Consider the following 17,727-nt stretch of genomic DNA (forward strand, 5'->3'; position numbering starts at 1 on the left):
ATTTGATATGATTAAATTTTTTTTCAATATTTAATATGTTTAAAAAAATTATTCTTTTAAAAAAATTTTATAAAATAATATAAGATAAAAATTTATATTATATATTATTTTAAAAGAATCGATTTTTTATTAATTTTACAATATATATAAAATAATTTTATATAATTAAATTAATATTAGATAAATTTTTATATATTATTTATCAATATATTTATTTACACTATAATAAAGAAAATATGTCAAAATTATTTTGAAGCATTAATTTGAACTATATTACTTTTCTTATAACAAGATCGTACCAATCGTATGCGCAGTTGCAAAGACTTGTAGAAATGGCGACTTGTCTGCTTAAAGTTAGCTCTGCATTGCGGGCTTATTCCAACAAAAATAGCCTTGTAAAGGTAATAAAATCAAGAATTTATAAAATAATAAAATTATTATATTGTATTAGAAAAATTATTTTTAAAGTCTACATTCAAATCAATATAATTTTTTCGAAATAAAAAACGATTGATTCCATTTTCTCCTTACGTAATAAGAATGAATCTTTTGAAAGTTTATAAAAACAAAAGAAACGAAATGAATCAGTATTAACGAACAACAAATAAAATACAATGAATAGAATTTTATATAGAATTTTTTGTATTAAGCTATCATAACCTTAATATACATATATATAAATATATGTCATTCTGCACAATAATATGATAAACATAGAAAATTAAAAATTCGAATATGTTTTTATACATTATCAAAATAATTACATTATTATTAATTTTATATTAATAAATAATTTTATATTTTAATAATTAAAAATATTATCAAACTCATATTTATTCAATCTTTCAATTACTATTTCTTGCTATAAAATTGTTTAATAAAAATTAATATTAATTATTAATTAATATAATCTTTTTATTATTTTTTTATTAATTAATATAAATCTTTTTATATCTTTAAATTTAAAAATAAAAATTTAAAAAATAAATTTAAAAATAAAGTTATAAATTTATAAACAAATCAATACATAAAATTAAATTAATTTTTTATATAGAAGTATAATTTATTTTTTTTTTTTATTATTATATTATATTTAGATTCAAAAGATATAAGATAGATATAATTATATTTAGATACAAAAGCAATGGAGATCTACATCAGCATCATTAAAAGAAATATTAATGAATCAACCACCAACTCAAGTTACAACTTTAGATTGTGGTATGAGAGTTGCTACTGAAGATAGTGGAGCACCAACAGCCACAGTTGGATTGTGGATTGATGCTGGCAGTCGTTTTGAAACTGATGAAAATAATGGAGTTGCCCATTTTATGGAGCATATGGCATTCAAAGTAAGTAATATTCTTTTAATTTATTTGAAGTAAATTATTAAAAATAATAATAAAATTAATAATAATTGTAAACAGGGAACTACTAAACGTTCACAAACGGATTTAGAGTTAGAAATTGAAAATATGGGTGCTCATTTAAATGCATATACAAGTAGGGAACAAACAGTATTTTATGCTAAATGTTTAGCAGAAGATGTTCCAAAAGCTGTTGAAATTTTAAGTGACATCATTCAAAATTCAAAACTTGGCGAAAATGAAATAGAAAGAGAACGTGGTGTTATTTTAAGGGAAATGCAGGAAGTTGAAACAAATCTTCAAGAAGTTGTTTTTGATCATTTACATGCTAGTGCTTATCAGGGTACACCATTAGGAAGAACAATTCTTGGTCCTACTAAAAATATTAAAAGTATAACAAGAAATGATCTTCTTAACTATGTTAGGTCATATTATGGTCCACCTAGGTGTGTGATTCAACAATTATATATTTATAAAATAATTTCATTTTATTTATATATCTAAAAATTATTATATTATTTTCATAGATTTATTTTAGCTGGTGCAGGAGGTGTAAATCATAATGCATTAGTAGAATTAGCTCAAAAACATTTTGGCCAAATGAAAGGACCATTTTATGATGAAATTCCTTCAATATTAGAACCATGCCGTTATACAGGATCAGAAATAAGAGTTCGTGATGATACTATTCCCCTTGCACATGTTGCCATTGCTGTTGAAGGTGCAGGTTGGACTGATCCAGATAACATTCCTCTTATGGTTGCAAATACCCTTATGGGAGCATGGGATCGTAGTCAAGGAGGAGGTGTAAACAATATAAGTTATTTGGCTGAAGCTTCTGCAAGTGATGGATTATGTCACAGTTATCAAAGTTTCAATACTTGTTATCAAGTACTTACTATTAAATTACATTATTATTTATATAATTATATATAGAAATATATTCATAATTTTTTTTCTATAGGATACAGGTCTTTGGGGTATATATTTTGTATGTGATCCTATGGAAATTCAGGATTTTGTATTTAATGTACAACGTGAATGGATGAGATTATGTACGACAGTAACCGAAAAAGAAGTAGATCGCGCAAAAAACATTCTTAAAACAAATATGCTTCTTCAATTAGATGGAACAACTGCAATTTGCGAAGATATTGGACGTCAAATGCTTTGTTATAATCGGCGCATACCACTTCATGAACTTGAAGCTAGAATAGATGTAAGTAATATTTGAATTTTATATATTTTAAATATTATTTTTATTTTGATAAATTAAATTATTTGCAGAGCGTAAATGCTTCAAATATTCATGATATTGGTATGAAATATATTTATGATCAGTGTCCGGTAATTGCAGCAGTTGGACCAATTGAAAATTTACTTGATTATAATCTCATTCGTGCCGGCATGTACAGATTACGAGTGTAAACATATTTTCTTCGATAAATTTAGAACAAGTTATAAATAACATCGTTTTTAGCAAAAAATTTTAATTAAAATGAGACTATAAAAATATAATTATAAATTAATAATTATCTATACAAAAAATTTTTTATTTGTTTTTCATTGATATTTTATAGTCTTATTTTAATTTTAACTAATAAATAGTACATTTTCAAATACATTTTCATGTATTATTTGGCTTAAATGTACCAATAAATTTATCTTCAAAGAATTCATTTTTTTTGACTTGTAATTTATAGGAAAAAAAGAAATTATATTTAATAGATGAAAATATTTCAAAATATGATTTAAAGTAAATTTAATTTAAAGTAATTTTGTTTACAATCAATATAAATTATTTATTTAATTAAAAACAATGAACAATTTTTATGATGGAAATTAATTTATTATGTTTTATTATTTTTTAAATTTGTACTTTTTTTATACTGTATGATGTTATATTTCTATTATGAATACAGTATTATTTAATTTTATAAAAAATGTTTTTAATTTTTAATACATTATATAAGGATATTACATAAGCATCTTAATAGTGCAAAATTATATGTACAATTATATATTTTTATGAAATAATATTATAAATATTTAAATTCTATTTAAATAATTTAATAATATATTTAAATTCTCTTTATAAAACTTGATATATAAAATTACTTGAATACAAATATTAATTTATACACAAATTGTTTTCAAAGCACATAAATGTAAATACAATTTATTGCTGTGTCTATTTATCCATAAAAAGGATGGATTTTTAAAATTTAATTATATAATTTGTTATATATATAATATATTAATAACATTTATGACTAACTAAAAAGAGATAATTATATTAATAAATTATCCCCAATAGAAGATTAGAAGCACTATACAATAAAGCACTTGATGAAATTCTTCGATATTGTAAATAGTAATAAAAGTAATATTTTGTGGCATCCTAAATATAAAATTTTATAATATTTTCGAAAAAAAATAAATTAAAAATTTCTCAAATTTTTTACTTACATTAGAAAAAATTTATCTCATTCTAATTTGATTATGATTTTACACATTTATTAAATTCATCACTATCTGGCATTATTTGATGGTGCTGTTGTTTGTGTTGGTGATGCAGTATCCTTACAAACCTTAGCTGTCATTTCAGCTAAAGGTTCTAATTCTTTTGTGTTTATTAATTCAAATTCTGTTACAAAATAATAAAAATGCTTATAACATGTATTCACATGTGCTTCCTAAAATGGAAATATTTTCAATTATATTATAATAAGATATATTATTGATATATAATGTATATAAAAATATAAAACCTACTGCTCCTATTGCTACAATACGATCAAAATGATGTATATAAACATGGACAAAAACTCTGAACAAACGTGTCAAAATTTTTCTACATAGTAGGACAAAAGTTTTTGGAAATGGTACATCTGTAAAAAAAAATTGTTACATAAATAATTGATTATTATTTATTATATTATTTATATATTATCAACTATTATTTAAAACTTTATACCTGTTGATACAGGGAAAATGGTTTCATTATTAATTTGAGCTTCAATCCAATCCATAAGAAGACTAACATATTGTGGTGCTGGTAATGCAGTAGGTTTTTTATATTTTTCACCATCTGCCCATAAATATTCAAAACGAGCTCCACCACTCATTGTTGGACAAGATGCAGAGTCACAATATTCAGAAACAGTACCATATATTAAATTTATTCTATTAAAAAAATCTACCACTGAAATTATGTTATTATTTATTAAAAATTATATTTTTTTAAGTTTATTTATTACATATAATAAATAATTATTAATAAAAATTGTAATGTACCATGAACAGCTATCCAATCATTCAGATCTTCTCCAGGAGGTAATTTTACAACAGATCTTAAATTAATTCCTGAATTCAATGAAGCTTGTGCTTGTTTATGCAAAGAATATCTTAAAGTTCCATGAGCAAATTTCTTTTTTGGCCTAAATGTCTAAAATGTATTAAATAATTTAAAATATATTATAAACATTTTAATAAATACTTATATGTATATATTTAATAAATTAAAACAATAAATATATATTAATATAAAAAATTATATTAATATTTAATCTTGAAATAAATCAATAACTTTACATATTCTAAATAGATATTATTTAATGCATTAAATATAAAAATTATAATCAGTAATATTTTTTACATCAGGTTAGAATTTTAATTATTATTTAAAAAATTTTTATTAATATTTAATATAAGTGAAAATTTACCTTTCCTTTTTGAAAAAATTCCATAAAACCACTTAACGCAGTCATTATGATTAAATATTCACAAAACTTATGTCGCTTTTACAAAAAGCGAAATAACCGGTATTACAAAGTATTCACTCCGTCTTTAGATTTCATACATATGCTATGGATAAAATTTTGTATTATACGCAAGTTTTACTATTTTCTTTTTTTATTTATTTAGAAAATTTAAAAAAAAAATAGATTAAATTATAGTATATTCATTATATATATAATATTACTTGTTTATAAATAAATTTTAAAATTAGATTTCATACATAATTGAAAAGGAATGATTTATGACAGCTTTAGAAGTGTTAATTATTAACTATCATCTAATATTTAGATTCAATTTAGTAATATTTTTTCATAATGATCATATTATTATATTAATTTTAAAATATATTTATATTTTTATAATCCAAATAAAAATGTACATTAATTTAAATAAATTACAAAAAATAAATCTTTACGCTAAGTATTCGAAATAATCAATAAAGGTAAATGAAGTAGATAAAGCAAATTTAAGTTATTGTAATTAAATAATAATAATATACAATAGAAATATTTAAAAGAAAAAAATTAATTATGTGATATTTTATATATATATATATATAATTTACGATTGTTTATTTATCTTTAATAATTTTTATGTTTTATATTATTAATTATATCTAATATTAATTGTCTGAAGTAGAATGAGATAAAATTATAACAAAAAATAATTAAAAGATATATAATTTAATAATTTGTTATATTAATAATAATAAATATTGACTTAAACTAAAAGAAGAAGAATAATTACTAGTTTTTATACAGAAATGATTTTATTAATATAAATTGAAAATATGATTCATAAATAAAAAAATAAAAAAATAAATGTATAAATACCTTGAATAAATGAAAAATATTCAAATATCTTGAATATTATTATCATTTGTATTGTTTCTGAAATAAAATATTTTTTTATAACAATATGATATTTTGTGCAAATGTATATGTGCCATCATAGACATATTTGAATGTTCATAATTTAGTTATTATTGCGAAAATTCTATTTTTTAATATTTTTTTTATAAGTTTATTGTTAATAAAAATAATATTTCATTTACTTTCAATTGTAATCAAAATTTAGTTAGTCAATCTTTAATTTTGAAATGTACAAATTTTCATGTAATGCATATAGTACTTATATTACTAAAATATTGCATACTTAATTACATAATCATGTTTTTTTATGTAATCAGTACATAAATATAATCGCTTTTCTTGTTCTGTACTTAATTATTAATTACTGTATTTATAAATGTACAACTTTTTAACCTCAATTATTGAGGTGTATATTTTTTATTGTACAATAAAACAAAAATGATCTATTTAAGTTCGTGAATTATAATCCTAATAATAATCAATGCTTGAACAAATGGAATGATTTCTTATTACAATATTTTGGAATTAGGTTATATTGAAATAATAACTATATATTTCTGTTATACTTCATTACTAATTCTCAATGTCAGTAACATTAATATTGTCACTTACAATTTTAAAAAGCATTACATTGTTTTTGTGTCCAGCACGTTTTTTATCTAGAAAATTCATAGAACGAATATATATTGATGCCATTAAATGCATCACAGTCTTAAAAATTCAAAATCTTTTAGTTTCATAAATACAAAAATTACATTAATATTTTCTTTACTCTTAATTAAATATTACAAATGGTTAAAGTCATGCATGTAACAGTAACATTTATCTTAAAGTGTGTTACATACTACACACATGAAACTATTGCAATCATTTTTGTTGCAATCATTTTTTACTATATAAATTCATTTGTAGAAAAAAAAAAAAAAAAAAAAAAAGAAAAAAAAAGAAAAAAGAAAAAAGGAAAAAAAAATTTATAATATCATATTATATAGAGGTAGACATATAATCTATAAAGATGAAAATATGATAGTTTTCTAAATCTGTACCCAATAAAAATGTTGTTTAATTACATAAATTATAATATTCGATTGTGCGGTAATTACAGTTGCTTAGAGCCTTCCGCTTTTTTTGTTGGTGATGGAACATTAGGAGTTAAGGGAGGATTTCTAACTCCATCAGAACTGGAATTACTCTTAAGCATTGCAGCTGATTTTTCTCTTTCTTGTTCAGATGAATGTATACTATAACTTTTGTTCGATTCTTCAACAACTTTCTTTAATTCTTCTTTACCGATGTTCTTTTCAGTTGTTATTGGTGTAACAAAAACTGGTGATTGAGGCAAAACACATTTTGTTTTAACATCATTTTCATCTTTACATTCACACGAATCTTTTTGTAACTTTTTTTGATTTTGTTCTTTTTCTTCCAATATTTCTTCTTTATCAATCAATTCAAGTAATTCATCTACTTGCTTTTTACTTAATTTGATGTCTTCTTTACCAATTAATTCTAATACCTTAAAACCATAATTATTATAAATTTAAATGAATTAATTTTCTGTTTTTTTTTCTATTATTTATACTATATTATATATTACCTTTAAGACATCTTCAATTTTTATAGCTCCATCTCTATCATCATCAATTTTTGCTAAAATTTCAGCTATGCGTTGTAATCGATGTTGATCAGGTACACTTTGCATTTTTTTAATTGCTGAAATTAATTCATCTATCTTAACTAATTCTTCAGCAGTTTTTGAAGTATTTGATTGTTCTTTATTAACATTATTTATATTTTGTAATTCTTTCATTTTCTTTTCACATTCAAGTTGAACAACAACTGCATCCATTTTATTAATCATCTTATTCACTTTATTAAACAAACGAATGGCACCTTTGGATACTTTAATATTTTCTATGTCTTGTTGGCCTTTAGCATTTGCTTTTATTTCATAAAATTCTTTAAGATCTTCTTGATAATCGGCCATTTCTTCTTTCAATTCTTTCAATTCTTCTTTTTCAACAGACATTTCTTTATCCTTTATAAAATTAGATATATATGTTTAATTTTTAAAAGAAATTATTAAAAACTATTAATTTAATAATATAATAATATTTCATTCCTACCTTTCCAAGACAATCTAAAGCCTGTTCTAAAACTTTTACATCTGAATTCGTAATTTCGTCCGTTTTGTTGCTTTGTAAACAAACAGTAGTTTGTGGTTCTTTTTCTTGCCTCTCTTCTTCAATTTTGCGTTCTTCCATTTTAATAATTTCGATATTCGTTTTGTGATCCATTTTACCCTCTTTTTCTCCTATTGCACCCTGAGTACGTGTAACAACAGTATCAGGAAGAGCAGAAATAGTAGCTTTTAATTTATCTGACATTGGTATTGTTTCGGGAACCATAAGTGCTCGTGAAAGGAGTAACAATGAAGGTGGAACTTTTTTATTTAAACTTAAGTCTAACCATTGAGACAATTGTTCTTTTAATTTACTATCTGGTAATCCATATGCTCGCATTCCGCGAGCTCTACAGGCTTGTTGCAATTCACTTCTAGTAAGTGAATCTATACCTTCTTTTTCAATTAACTGTAAAAATAAATATTATTATTAAATCTGCATTTTTTATTATTCCCCTAAAAAATGCATTTTATATATACATAAAAATTACTTTATCATCTGCAGTAAGACTTCTAAGTCTCATTCTAAGTAAAAATCGTAAAAAATTCGATGTTCCAAGAGTTTGTACATCTAATACTCTACATAATGCAACTAATTGTGGTCGAGTAAGAGAATCTAATGTAATTTCATCTTCAAATAGTTTACTAAATTGCATAATTTCTTCATTAGTAGCCACAGCACCAGAGGTTCGAACTTTATAAAAAAATTCAGCAAATTCTTTGGCTTTTTGAGATTTACAATCACTTGATTGTACTGCCATATCATCTAATGTCTGTTGTAAAAATTTTGCCATTTCAATTTTAATCTGAAATTAAAAAAAGTATGTATGTAACTATATATCTATATTTATACATATATAGAAAAATAATTTTTACAAAATTATAATGCATACTTTCAATGCTTGTTTTAATTTATTCTCTTTATCTGTTGCTGTTTGGAAAGTAGATGGTAATAATCCAGGAAAAACCTTAATAGCAATTGGAAGTAAAAATTCCATAAAGGGTACAATAACAAAAACAGAGAAAGGAATAAGCCTGAACACATCCCCCGTTGTTTTTACAAGCTAAAAATATTTAAATTAGAAAATCACAAAAATAATTAAATGAATATACTTTACTTAAATTATTAATTATAAATATATGTGATATCATTTATAACTTACAAGTCTATGTTCTCTTCTACTAAGTTCTTTACCCTGTAAAATTCTCCATATCAATTTTGCTGAAATTTTCATATCAAGACCTAATAATCTAAATCCATGATAATAATGTAGAATTTCTCCTTTGATTCTTTCCCAAATTGGTGGCTTTTTTTCTACTACTTTTGATTTTGAAGAAGTATGAACAACACATTCTTGTGTTTTAGCTTCAAGTTCTTTTTTTTCCTTGATATTTTTTATTGTATCTTCTACTTTGGAAGATGATTCTTGACCATTCCATATTGGTGTAATATAAAATGTACGAAATTGTACATAGGACAAATTATTGTTGTAATTTTCTGTTATTGTAGAATGCAATAATAATCTGTTATTCTTGGGATTTCTTCTATTTACACAAATAAATGCCAAGCTACTATTTATTTGATTGGTATTATACCATAATTTAAAGCTGCAATAATCTATAATAATAATATTTTGTAAAATATAAAATATTAAATTAAGTTTCTAAATAATTTTTAATAATATATTTTTCATTAACATTTATTTTTTTGAAAAAAAAAATAATAATTGATTATAAATAAAAGCAATTAAAATTACTTAAATAATTAAAATATTATAATTGATACAAAAAATAAAATAATATCAATGTAATATCTATTTCATAACATAACCTATATGCGATTGAAATTATACAGATTAATAAAAAAAATAATAATGGAAAAAAAAATTTATATTAATTTATCATAGATATTAATAACTCTATCTGTAAATATATCTGTTATATAAATGTACTATGTATAATATGTATAATATATGTATTAGAATATAATTAAGATTATTGTTCTGATTTATTATTTTGAAAAAAAAATGATTCTACATACTGCGAATTGCTGTTCTGTTACCGGATACCATTTTTTTAGTATGAATTAAAGAATTCATCTTATATTACAATATTTTTTTTGTAATTTATGCAATCTTCCAAAGTCGTTTTTATCTGTAACGTGATAAAATACTTCACCATCACACATTTTCCGACTTGAACATAGTGATACAGAACAAAGATCAGCTGATTAAATAAATATCACTAGTTTAATAATTAATATCGAATTATAAATATTTATTTTGATTTATTTTCTAATATATATTTGAAATTAAATGTATTTTATAATTACATTAAAAAATTAAATTTTGTTTATCTATAATATTTATTTTCATAACCATTTAAAAATGTATACATAGTATTTTTACTATAAATTAAACTATTAAATAAAAATATATTAACTCTTTTTTATAAAATATTTAAGATTTATTAAAATCTATTAAACAATTTAATGATAAATATATAAATATATCTATATTTTAAATAATTCTATTTTTAGATTTAATAATAATATTATATTTTTTAAAGAATTTTTTAATTATTATTAAATATAGTTATTAAAGGTATAAAATTTATTAAATTACTAATGTCGAATATTAAAATTGATCAGATCAATTTGTTTTTTCATGTGTATGTCCATTATAATTTTTCTAGTTTACATTTATTAAAATAACTTACACTTACTATTAACATAAATAAATTAAACATTCTATAAAAAACATTAAATAAAATTTGCAAAACGTATTTTATTTATAATGAAAATAAAATTTTAAAAGTAAAATATCGAATAAAACCTAATAAACAATAAATACATCGTAGATATAATTACAAATAATATTCAATTAATCTTTGTAATCAATGGAAGGTTAATTTCTGAACGCACTAAGAATCTTTTGCAAGAATTATCAAGTGCCAGTATCTGAAGGGGGAGGGGCAATGAAGCTTTTAGTAGCCGCCATGTTTTTCTCTGAGTGGGGTGTGTAGAAGAGGCCGGGGTGAAAATCATCTCTCGAGGCATGCAGGTATGTCAAAATTTTAATATTTTCATTAATCGTGATCGAAGTAACTATAATACTTGTCACAAGATGACAATGCATTAAATGTGAAAATATGTTTGTTGTTATTTCGTAACGTCATGCATTTGTTCGTTCTCTTGTCAAAAGAACTATGACTCAGACAAAATGCATAGCGCAATCGGCAAGGTTATTTGCATTGCTCTAGCAATGTCTTTGCCAACAATCCGTAAACAGCCAAATTGCAGTATTATGCACTCGAATTTACAGTTTGTTTTTGTGCTCCAGTACGAGAGACATCTATCAAGTGGACGAGGCTGGTTGATAATGTGTGCAAACTCAAAAATCTTGTGTTATGCTTAATTACTCATATTCACGTAATGTAGCGATAAATGTTTTTGACAACATTGATAAAAGTGTCGATTCGTTTCGACAGGTTCAGTAACTTGTTTTTATTTATATATGCATTATGGTAGCTCGTTTTTTAGACACGACGTGGAACATGTACTTTAGCTCCACGATTTGTGCAACGTGACTTAATAGTCTCTAACATGAATGTTCATTTCTAAAATTGCGTCTTACATTTGCAACTATATTTTGCGTAAAATCTTTGCAAATCTAATCGAACGTATATTAAATATGATATTTAAAATTTTGCAATAGAAATATTTTGTATAATTATATGCTTTAATAAAATAAACAAAATTTCATGCTAATTTTATGTCAATGACATAAATATTTTTTTTATGTCAATGAAATAAATATTGTTTTGACTTATGATTAACAAATAAAGAAATATATTTATTTCAAACATTTATAATATGATTATTGAAAATTTTTATAATATTTTATATTATATTTGTTAAATAATATATTTATTATATAATATTTTATATTATATTATATTTATGAAATAAAAATAAATAATGCCTATTATATATTTTAATATTTTATTGGAAAAATATAAATCAGTAATTGATTTTTAATATTATGTTTAAATATTTATGATTTATTTTTTTTATTATTTTATGATATGTGATATATATTGAATAATGCTTGTTGTTATAATTTATTTAGATACTTAGCTATAAAAATAATATTTATTGTTAATATAGCTTTGTTTTAATAAATGTTATGTTTTTATATATCATCTTATATGTAGCATATTGCATAAGTTTGTTAATATATTGACATTAACACTTTTTCAGTTTATATGAAAATGAAAGTTTTATACAATTATTATTTAGTGTTGCATATATAAGAAATATGATAACAATTTTTTTTATATGTTTTATTATATGTTTTATTATAGTTTATTTAAAAAGTTTTTTATAAATATAAGTTTATTGTGTATATATATATATGGATTTTGCCAAAATATACTATGTATTATAGAATTATATTTTTTATCATATAAATAAATGGGAATAATAAAAAAACAAACATGTACTCTTTTATTTACAGAAAATATTTTTGCATATTAAATATTTAAAAGAATAATTTGGAAATTATAAAATTTCAGTGTCAAAATGGGAAGGAGACTATATTTGTTATCCTTCACTAAGACCTGCCAGCCTCATTTCCACAAGATATCCACCACCTGCACAAGAACTAAGTAATTTTTAATATCAACGTAACTGAAATCACAAGAAGTACCACCATTGATTGTGGGCAACGAAACTAAAAGTGAGAAATTATAAGTAACAAAGAGAAAAAAAAAGAACATTTATCAAGCTAGTAAATGTCAAGGTGGTGGATTCAGTAAAATTGAAACATTAAAGGACAATAATATAATACAGTAACTCTATTGTAAATAGGTAACTTGATCATTCACTTTTTTCATAAATCTTCATCGTATTAAAGTTTAATATATAAATAGTGATAAAATTTATTTACGTTTTAAGGAGAGAAGATGATCACCCTGGAGGTAGTGAAGTCTGTAAAAGTTCCTGGGTCTAGGAGGAGCTTTATTAAAAGGAAATGAGGAATCCGGCATTGCATCTGGTCGGAATAGCGACGTCCCCTGGTGGAGGTGAAGTTTTTGGTACCAGGGCCGAGGAGGAGTTGCGCCAGTGGCTCGAGGCACGCTTGGACGCATTGGGAATTGACCCCGTTGCGTACTCGCGATTTGTGCTCAGCCTATTGCGCTGCCCCGACTCGGCCCTAAGCCCACCAGAAGAAGCAGTAGGTACAGGTAGAAACGGAGGGCGTCGCATTCGGGCCCGACCTAAAGCAAAACTGCCCACGCAAGGAGATAGAGAGCAAAGACGTGCTGTCGTGCAATGTTTAACAAGTGCTGCTGATAATGTAAGTAACAATAATTTTTAATATGATTTATACTTCAAATTTTTTTACACACACATATATATATTCTTAATTATATAGAAGTGTGGTGTGGAAACGTTGGTCGACGAATTATGTATGAAACTTAGAGACTTGGAAGGAGGCGGTTCAGATGAAAAGGAAGAAGAATTTAAGAAGTCCAATGATGAAAATAAAACAAATTTAGAGTCGCTTACACCTCGCGACAGAGCTCTCAGATATTACGCGGCATTTCCTGCTTTACAACCTACAACCTTGAAAAAATTTTCTCAGAAAAAAGATCGGAATTTTGGAAATAATAATAATAATAATAATAATAATAATAATAATAATAATAATAAAATTAACGGAGTCAACTATAATAATAATAAGAATACTAATAAATCTCGCAATAAAAAAACAAAAATGTCTATTGTAAGTATAAGTTTTTAATTATATTATCATATTTAACTTAAATATTGCGTTATATCATCGAAGAAAATTTTTAATGAATTGATCTGTTTTTCTACAGAGTATTGACTCACGAAGATCAGAAGAAAAAGAAAGTTTTGGATTTGCTAAATCAATGGAACTTGAAAGAGAAAAAGAACTAGAATTGGAATTGGATAAACTTCGATTGGCACAATTACAAGCAAAGTTTGACGAGAGCTTGGAAGCACTTTGGGATTCAGGACCAGGCAATGCACAAGACACGGCTTCGATTTGGGCAGCACCTACACTTTCTATTCCTTCAGGACCCCTTTGGCCGACAGATACTACCGAGACAATCTTTACTTTATCCACCTCAGACAATGGTTATGCTACTGACACGCCGTATCAGGAATCTATTGTTGACGACTCGCCGCTTATTCCATGGGACATCGATTTAATCAGCATTGAAGATTATGCGGATGAATATAGTAACAAAAATAAATCAGGTCAGTATTTCAGATATATATAATCTATCAGTATCACGACATAGTAATACTGACTTAAGTATATCCAACGGATAGGAGATCGTTCTGACATGTAAGTAAATAACAGAATTCATCAAGTTAGTCGTAGAATGTCATTGTATCTGTGTCGTGCTGCAATATATATGTTTTATTCTTATTTTTTATTTTATATACGTGTAAAAATTAGTTAATTAACTTTATTGCAAAATAAATAAATATCTAATATATATTATTCCAGAGAACAATGTTAACTGGTCTGACTCAGCTATGGATGGATCATGGTGCTGGAAAGGGCTTGGTAGTAATTTAGCTACCTTGGGCCACAGTCCTCAGACAGGTAGCTGCTTCTTTCCAGTCGCTCCGCGTAAAACTCCCATTGGAACACGCAAAGAATCTCGTTCAAATCTGAAAGTAAACAGCCTTCCAGAACCGGACGAGGATTTGCTTACTTCCGCTCGCACACACTTTCGTCCAATAAAGGATGATGGTCAGTGGGCCGATGGGACTACATTTCCTGTGAACAATACTTTAGAGCGGGTCGCATATCGCAGATCTGAGTCAGGAAACTTGTTATATCTACCTGGTGGAGAGAGTCCTTACATGGAGTATCGAGAGAACGACTCATCGCTTTCTCCAGTATCTTCGAATTTAACGTTGAAATTCAGGGTGCGTCAATGCGACAAGTGCGTTCAAACCGAGCCCATTCGATCTCCGGTCAAACGCAGAATTCTCTCCGAACAGGATCATTTTCATTATACTCCAATTGGAGTGGAAGATACTGTTATTCGCGAAGAAGAGAATGTCGAGAAAGATTGCTATGCATTGGGTCAACTGGGCTGGGTACGATCTAATGTACCTCTGCACAATGATAGGAAAAGGTAATAAAGCGTCTCTAGAAGGAATTCGTACTACTGAAATCGTACTATTGACAGCTTTGTCTTTTTATTTTCTTTTATTTTTTTTTTTTTTCGGTTTTAATTTGTTATGCTATGCATTATTGCTGTTGAGTTGAAAAATGATTGAAAAAATAAGCTTATATATCCATCATTTTATTTTAATACAGCGAAACGTATATATATTAATATTCTGTTGCGCATTAAAATAAGGCTTTTCACGTTTGTTCGGAGGTACAAATATCTATTAAAATAAAAAATCATTGGCTGAATAGTGAAAATAAAATTTTTGTTGTTGGTTACGTGTTAAATTATTTGAGTTATGAACATCGAGGAAATACTTTTTCTTTGTTATGTCAGTCAATATGTAACTTGAAATTGATAAACTGTATGTGTAAGTTCAGTATGTAATATATATATATATATGTATATACATACACATAATCAATCACATGGTATGTAGTATGTTATGATATTAAGCAGCATTAATTGAGCAAATACTTTTTGAGAAATTGGTCTCAATTTGTTAACTACATAGGTTGAATTTAATTTGAAGCGCGCTATTTAACATGTAACATAGAATGTATATAGTCTGAGTACTTAGTCAAATTGTTGTAATTACAATTAAAATTACATGTTTAATATGTTTTTTCCGATAGAAGGCACAGTAGCAGTTTCGGATGCCAGCCTCTGACGACTTTGCGTCCGTTGACCTTATGAACTGGAACTTAATATGAGCTGCTACAAATGCTATGTGACTGGAAGGTTTGAGGTGTAGTTATGCTTTTTTCTCAAGATGACGACGTAAATTGTTAACAGAGAAAGAAAAATAAAAGAATATGACATCGGGGGGCCTCTTGGCATGTGGAATTTGTTATGCATGTATCCAAGATGGTGCCGTTAAATGAAAAAAAAAAAAAAAAATGTATCCCCCGTTGTCGTTGAACAGAGTAAAAAAAAAAAAAAAAAAAAATATTAACGGTCGTAACGCGAGCGAAGCGAGACGAAAGAAATATTAAACGTTCATTTAGATAATTATTATTAACCCTTTGAAAAATAAAAAGGAAAAAAAAAAGAACGGAATGAAATAGAAAGAAAAAAAAAAAGGTATATATGTTACGCAACGTTCAACGATGAGAACGTGTGCAAAAGAGAAAGGAAAAAAGTATCGAGAACGTAGTCAATGAGATTTCGTTTGTAGCTTGTTGATAATTTTATGTGAACTTTTTCGAGGAGAAAGAAACGAAAACAAAAAAAAAAAAAATATATATATATATATATATAATTAGTGCGCTGATTTTTCTAGAAATTGTAGCGTGCAGTTTTTTCCTTTTTTGTTTCTTATCTGATGTGCAGGCGTTCATTGTATGTTTGCATTGGATGCACTGCAGGAAAGAGAGAAAAAATGAAAATAACGAGTAACTAAGAAAAAATGCCAAAAAAAGAATGAAATTAACTTAAAAAAAAAAAAAAAAAAAAAAAAAAAAAAAGAGAGAGAAGAGCCAAAAGAATAAAATTCGAGGATGGAGTACTTATATAAGTATGAATAAAAAGGATAAAAAAAAGTGCCGCACGATATTAAACCGAGAACCATCGAAGTACTATTCTATTTTCTTGTTGTTTTTTTTTTTCGTAATTATTAATGGATTATCTTAATTATATCCACCTAATTATAATTTAACATCCTAGATGATTAATACCCTGTCCCAATTCCATCATCCATCAGATCCCATGTTTTAAAGAAACCCAGAGTATCCAATGCTTTTCCAATGCTCCCTCAGAGAAAATATTATTGAAGACGTACATGTGAGGAAAAAAAAAAAAAACAAAAAATATATATGTATATATAAAAAAAAAAGAAACGTATAACACGAAAAAAATACTACGCCTATCTTGGCGAAGTTAAGCGGACGAAAATATGAGAGGAACATCATTAGAAAAAAATAAATGCCTTTTAAAGAGAATGAAAAAGAGCGAGTAAAATGTTATTAAAAAAAAAAAAAAAAAAAAACGTGATGATAATGTTAAGACGTGGCGAAGAAGATAGTTTAAAATGACAAGCGAGGTACATGAATTGCGATATGGAAAAAGTGGAAGTATAAAGAAAAGATACGAAAGAACATTCGAACATGAATTCTCTGCGCAAAATAATGTAAAGGGAGTAACCAAATAAAGGCATTGCAAACGCTATAGTTGTATATTATTTATTCCGATATACAGATATATATTTTTAATAAAAAAGATATATTCGTTTCTTAAAATATTTTTTTCCTTGGTTTATATATATATATATTTTCTTTTT

The 17,727-nt window shown here is 25.1% G+C and overlaps 4 protein-coding genes across 5 annotated transcripts; 2 read left to right on the forward strand and 2 right to left on the reverse strand.

The window, feature by feature from the left end:
- Window positions 1-310: 310 nt before the first annotated feature.
- Window positions 311-3,042, forward strand: LOC122720822 (mitochondrial-processing peptidase subunit beta). The gene is made up of 6 exons (XM_043947836.1): window positions 311-401; window positions 1,134-1,352; window positions 1,428-1,813; window positions 1,895-2,258; window positions 2,332-2,586; window positions 2,655-3,042. Exons 1-6 carry the CDS (start codon window positions 333-335, stop codon window positions 2,793-2,795), a joined length of 1,434 nt encoding a protein of 477 aa, XP_043803771.1. The 5' UTR covers window positions 311-332; the 3' UTR covers window positions 2,796-3,042.
- A 525-nt stretch (window positions 3,043-3,567) lies between these two features.
- On the reverse strand, window positions 3,568-6,020 carry LOC122720726 (MOB kinase activator-like 3). Of its 2 annotated transcripts, none has more exons than XR_006347804.1 (6): window positions 5,093-5,307; window positions 4,665-4,815; window positions 4,345-4,572; window positions 4,143-4,258; window positions 3,837-4,063; window positions 3,568-3,768 (listed from the first exon to the last, which is right to left on the reverse strand). XR_006347804.1 is itself a non-coding variant. In XM_043947629.1 (6 exons), the coding sequence occupies exons 2-6, from the start codon at window positions 5,135-5,137 to the stop codon at window positions 3,899-3,901; spliced, it is 705 nt and encodes a 234-aa protein (XP_043803564.1). In that variant the 5' UTR covers window positions 5,138-5,234; window positions 6,002-6,020; the 3' UTR covers window positions 3,568-3,898. The 2 variants fall into 2 exon arrangements, 1 of the variants encoding a protein (XP_043803564.1); XM_043947629.1 differs by adding an exon at window positions 6,002-6,020 and having other exon boundaries at window positions 3,568-4,063; window positions 5,093-5,234.
- A 526-nt stretch (window positions 6,021-6,546) lies between these two features.
- LOC122720729 (mitochondrial proton/calcium exchanger protein) lies at window positions 6,547-10,408 on the reverse strand. Its single transcript, XM_043947637.1, has 7 exons — window positions 10,264-10,408; window positions 9,386-9,840; window positions 9,116-9,286; window positions 8,714-9,028; window positions 8,167-8,631; window positions 7,638-8,078; window positions 6,547-7,556 (listed from the first exon to the last, which is right to left on the reverse strand). Exons 1-7 carry the CDS (start codon window positions 10,319-10,321, stop codon window positions 7,140-7,142), a joined length of 2,322 nt encoding a protein of 773 aa, XP_043803572.1. The 5' UTR covers window positions 10,322-10,408; the 3' UTR covers window positions 6,547-7,139.
- A 781-nt stretch (window positions 10,409-11,189) lies between these two features.
- LOC122720730 (hybrid signal transduction histidine kinase G-like) lies at window positions 11,190-17,613 on the forward strand. The gene is made up of 7 exons (XM_043947638.1): window positions 11,190-11,284; window positions 12,798-13,092; window positions 13,180-13,582; window positions 13,661-14,011; window positions 14,109-14,514; window positions 14,771-15,410; window positions 16,085-17,613. Exons 3-7 carry the CDS (start codon window positions 13,256-13,258, stop codon window positions 16,143-16,145), a joined length of 1,785 nt encoding a protein of 594 aa, XP_043803573.1. The 5' UTR covers window positions 11,190-11,284; window positions 12,798-13,092; window positions 13,180-13,255; the 3' UTR covers window positions 16,146-17,613.
- Window positions 17,614-17,727: the final 114 nt, after the last annotated feature.

The sequence above is a fragment of the Apis laboriosa genome, unplaced genomic scaffold, assembly GCF_014066325.1.
Source record: "Apis laboriosa isolate Shangri-la unplaced genomic scaffold, ASM1406632v1 scaffold1321_cov151, whole genome shotgun sequence".
NCBI classification, from domain to species: Eukaryota; Metazoa; Arthropoda; class Insecta; order Hymenoptera; family Apidae; genus Apis; species Apis laboriosa.

Bases quoted from the DNA above. Each gene is read 5' to 3' on its own strand.
- LOC122720726 (XM_043947629.1), bottom strand. From the start codon at position 5,137: ATGACTGCGTTAAGTGGTTTTATGGAATTTTTTCAAAAAGGAAAG. The intron at 4,816-5,092 runs GTAAATTTTCAC...AATACATTTTAG, and splicing joins AATTTTTTCAAAAAGGAAAG to ACATTTAGGCCAAAAAAGAA. The intron at 4,064-4,142 runs GTAGGTTTTATA...TTTCCATTTTAG, and splicing joins GTATTGTAGCAATAGGAGCA to GAAGCACATGTGAATACATG.
- LOC122720822 (XM_043947836.1), top strand. From the start codon at position 333: ATGGCGACTTGTCTGCTTAAAGTTAGCTCTGCATTGCGGGCTTATTCC. The intron at 1,814-1,894 runs GTGTGTGATTCA...TTATTTTCATAG, and splicing joins TCATATTATGGTCCACCTAG to ATTTATTTTAGCTGGTGCAG. The intron at 2,587-2,654 runs GTAAGTAATATT...AATTATTTGCAG, and splicing joins AACTTGAAGCTAGAATAGAT to AGCGTAAATGCTTCAAATAT.
- LOC122720729 (XM_043947637.1), bottom strand. From the start codon at position 10,321: ATGAATTCTTTAATTCATACTAAAAAAATGGTATCCGGTAACAGAACA. The intron at 9,287-9,385 runs GTAAGTTATAAA...AAATATTTTTAG, and splicing joins GTAGAAGAGAACATAGACTT to CTTGTAAAAACAACGGGGGA. The intron at 8,079-8,166 runs GTAGGAATGAAA...AATTTTATAAAG, and splicing joins CTTTAGATTGTCTTGGAAAG to GATAAAGAAATGTCTGTTGA.
- LOC122720730 (XM_043947638.1), top strand. From the start codon at position 13,256: ATGAGGAATCCGGCATTGCATCTGGTCGGAATAGCGACGTCCCCTGGT. The intron at 14,012-14,108 runs GTAAGTATAAGT...GTTTTTCTACAG, and splicing joins AAAAAACAAAAATGTCTATT to AGTATTGACTCACGAAGATC. The intron at 14,515-14,770 runs GTCAGTATTTCA...ATATTATTCCAG, and splicing joins TAGTAACAAAAATAAATCAG to AGAACAATGTTAACTGGTCT.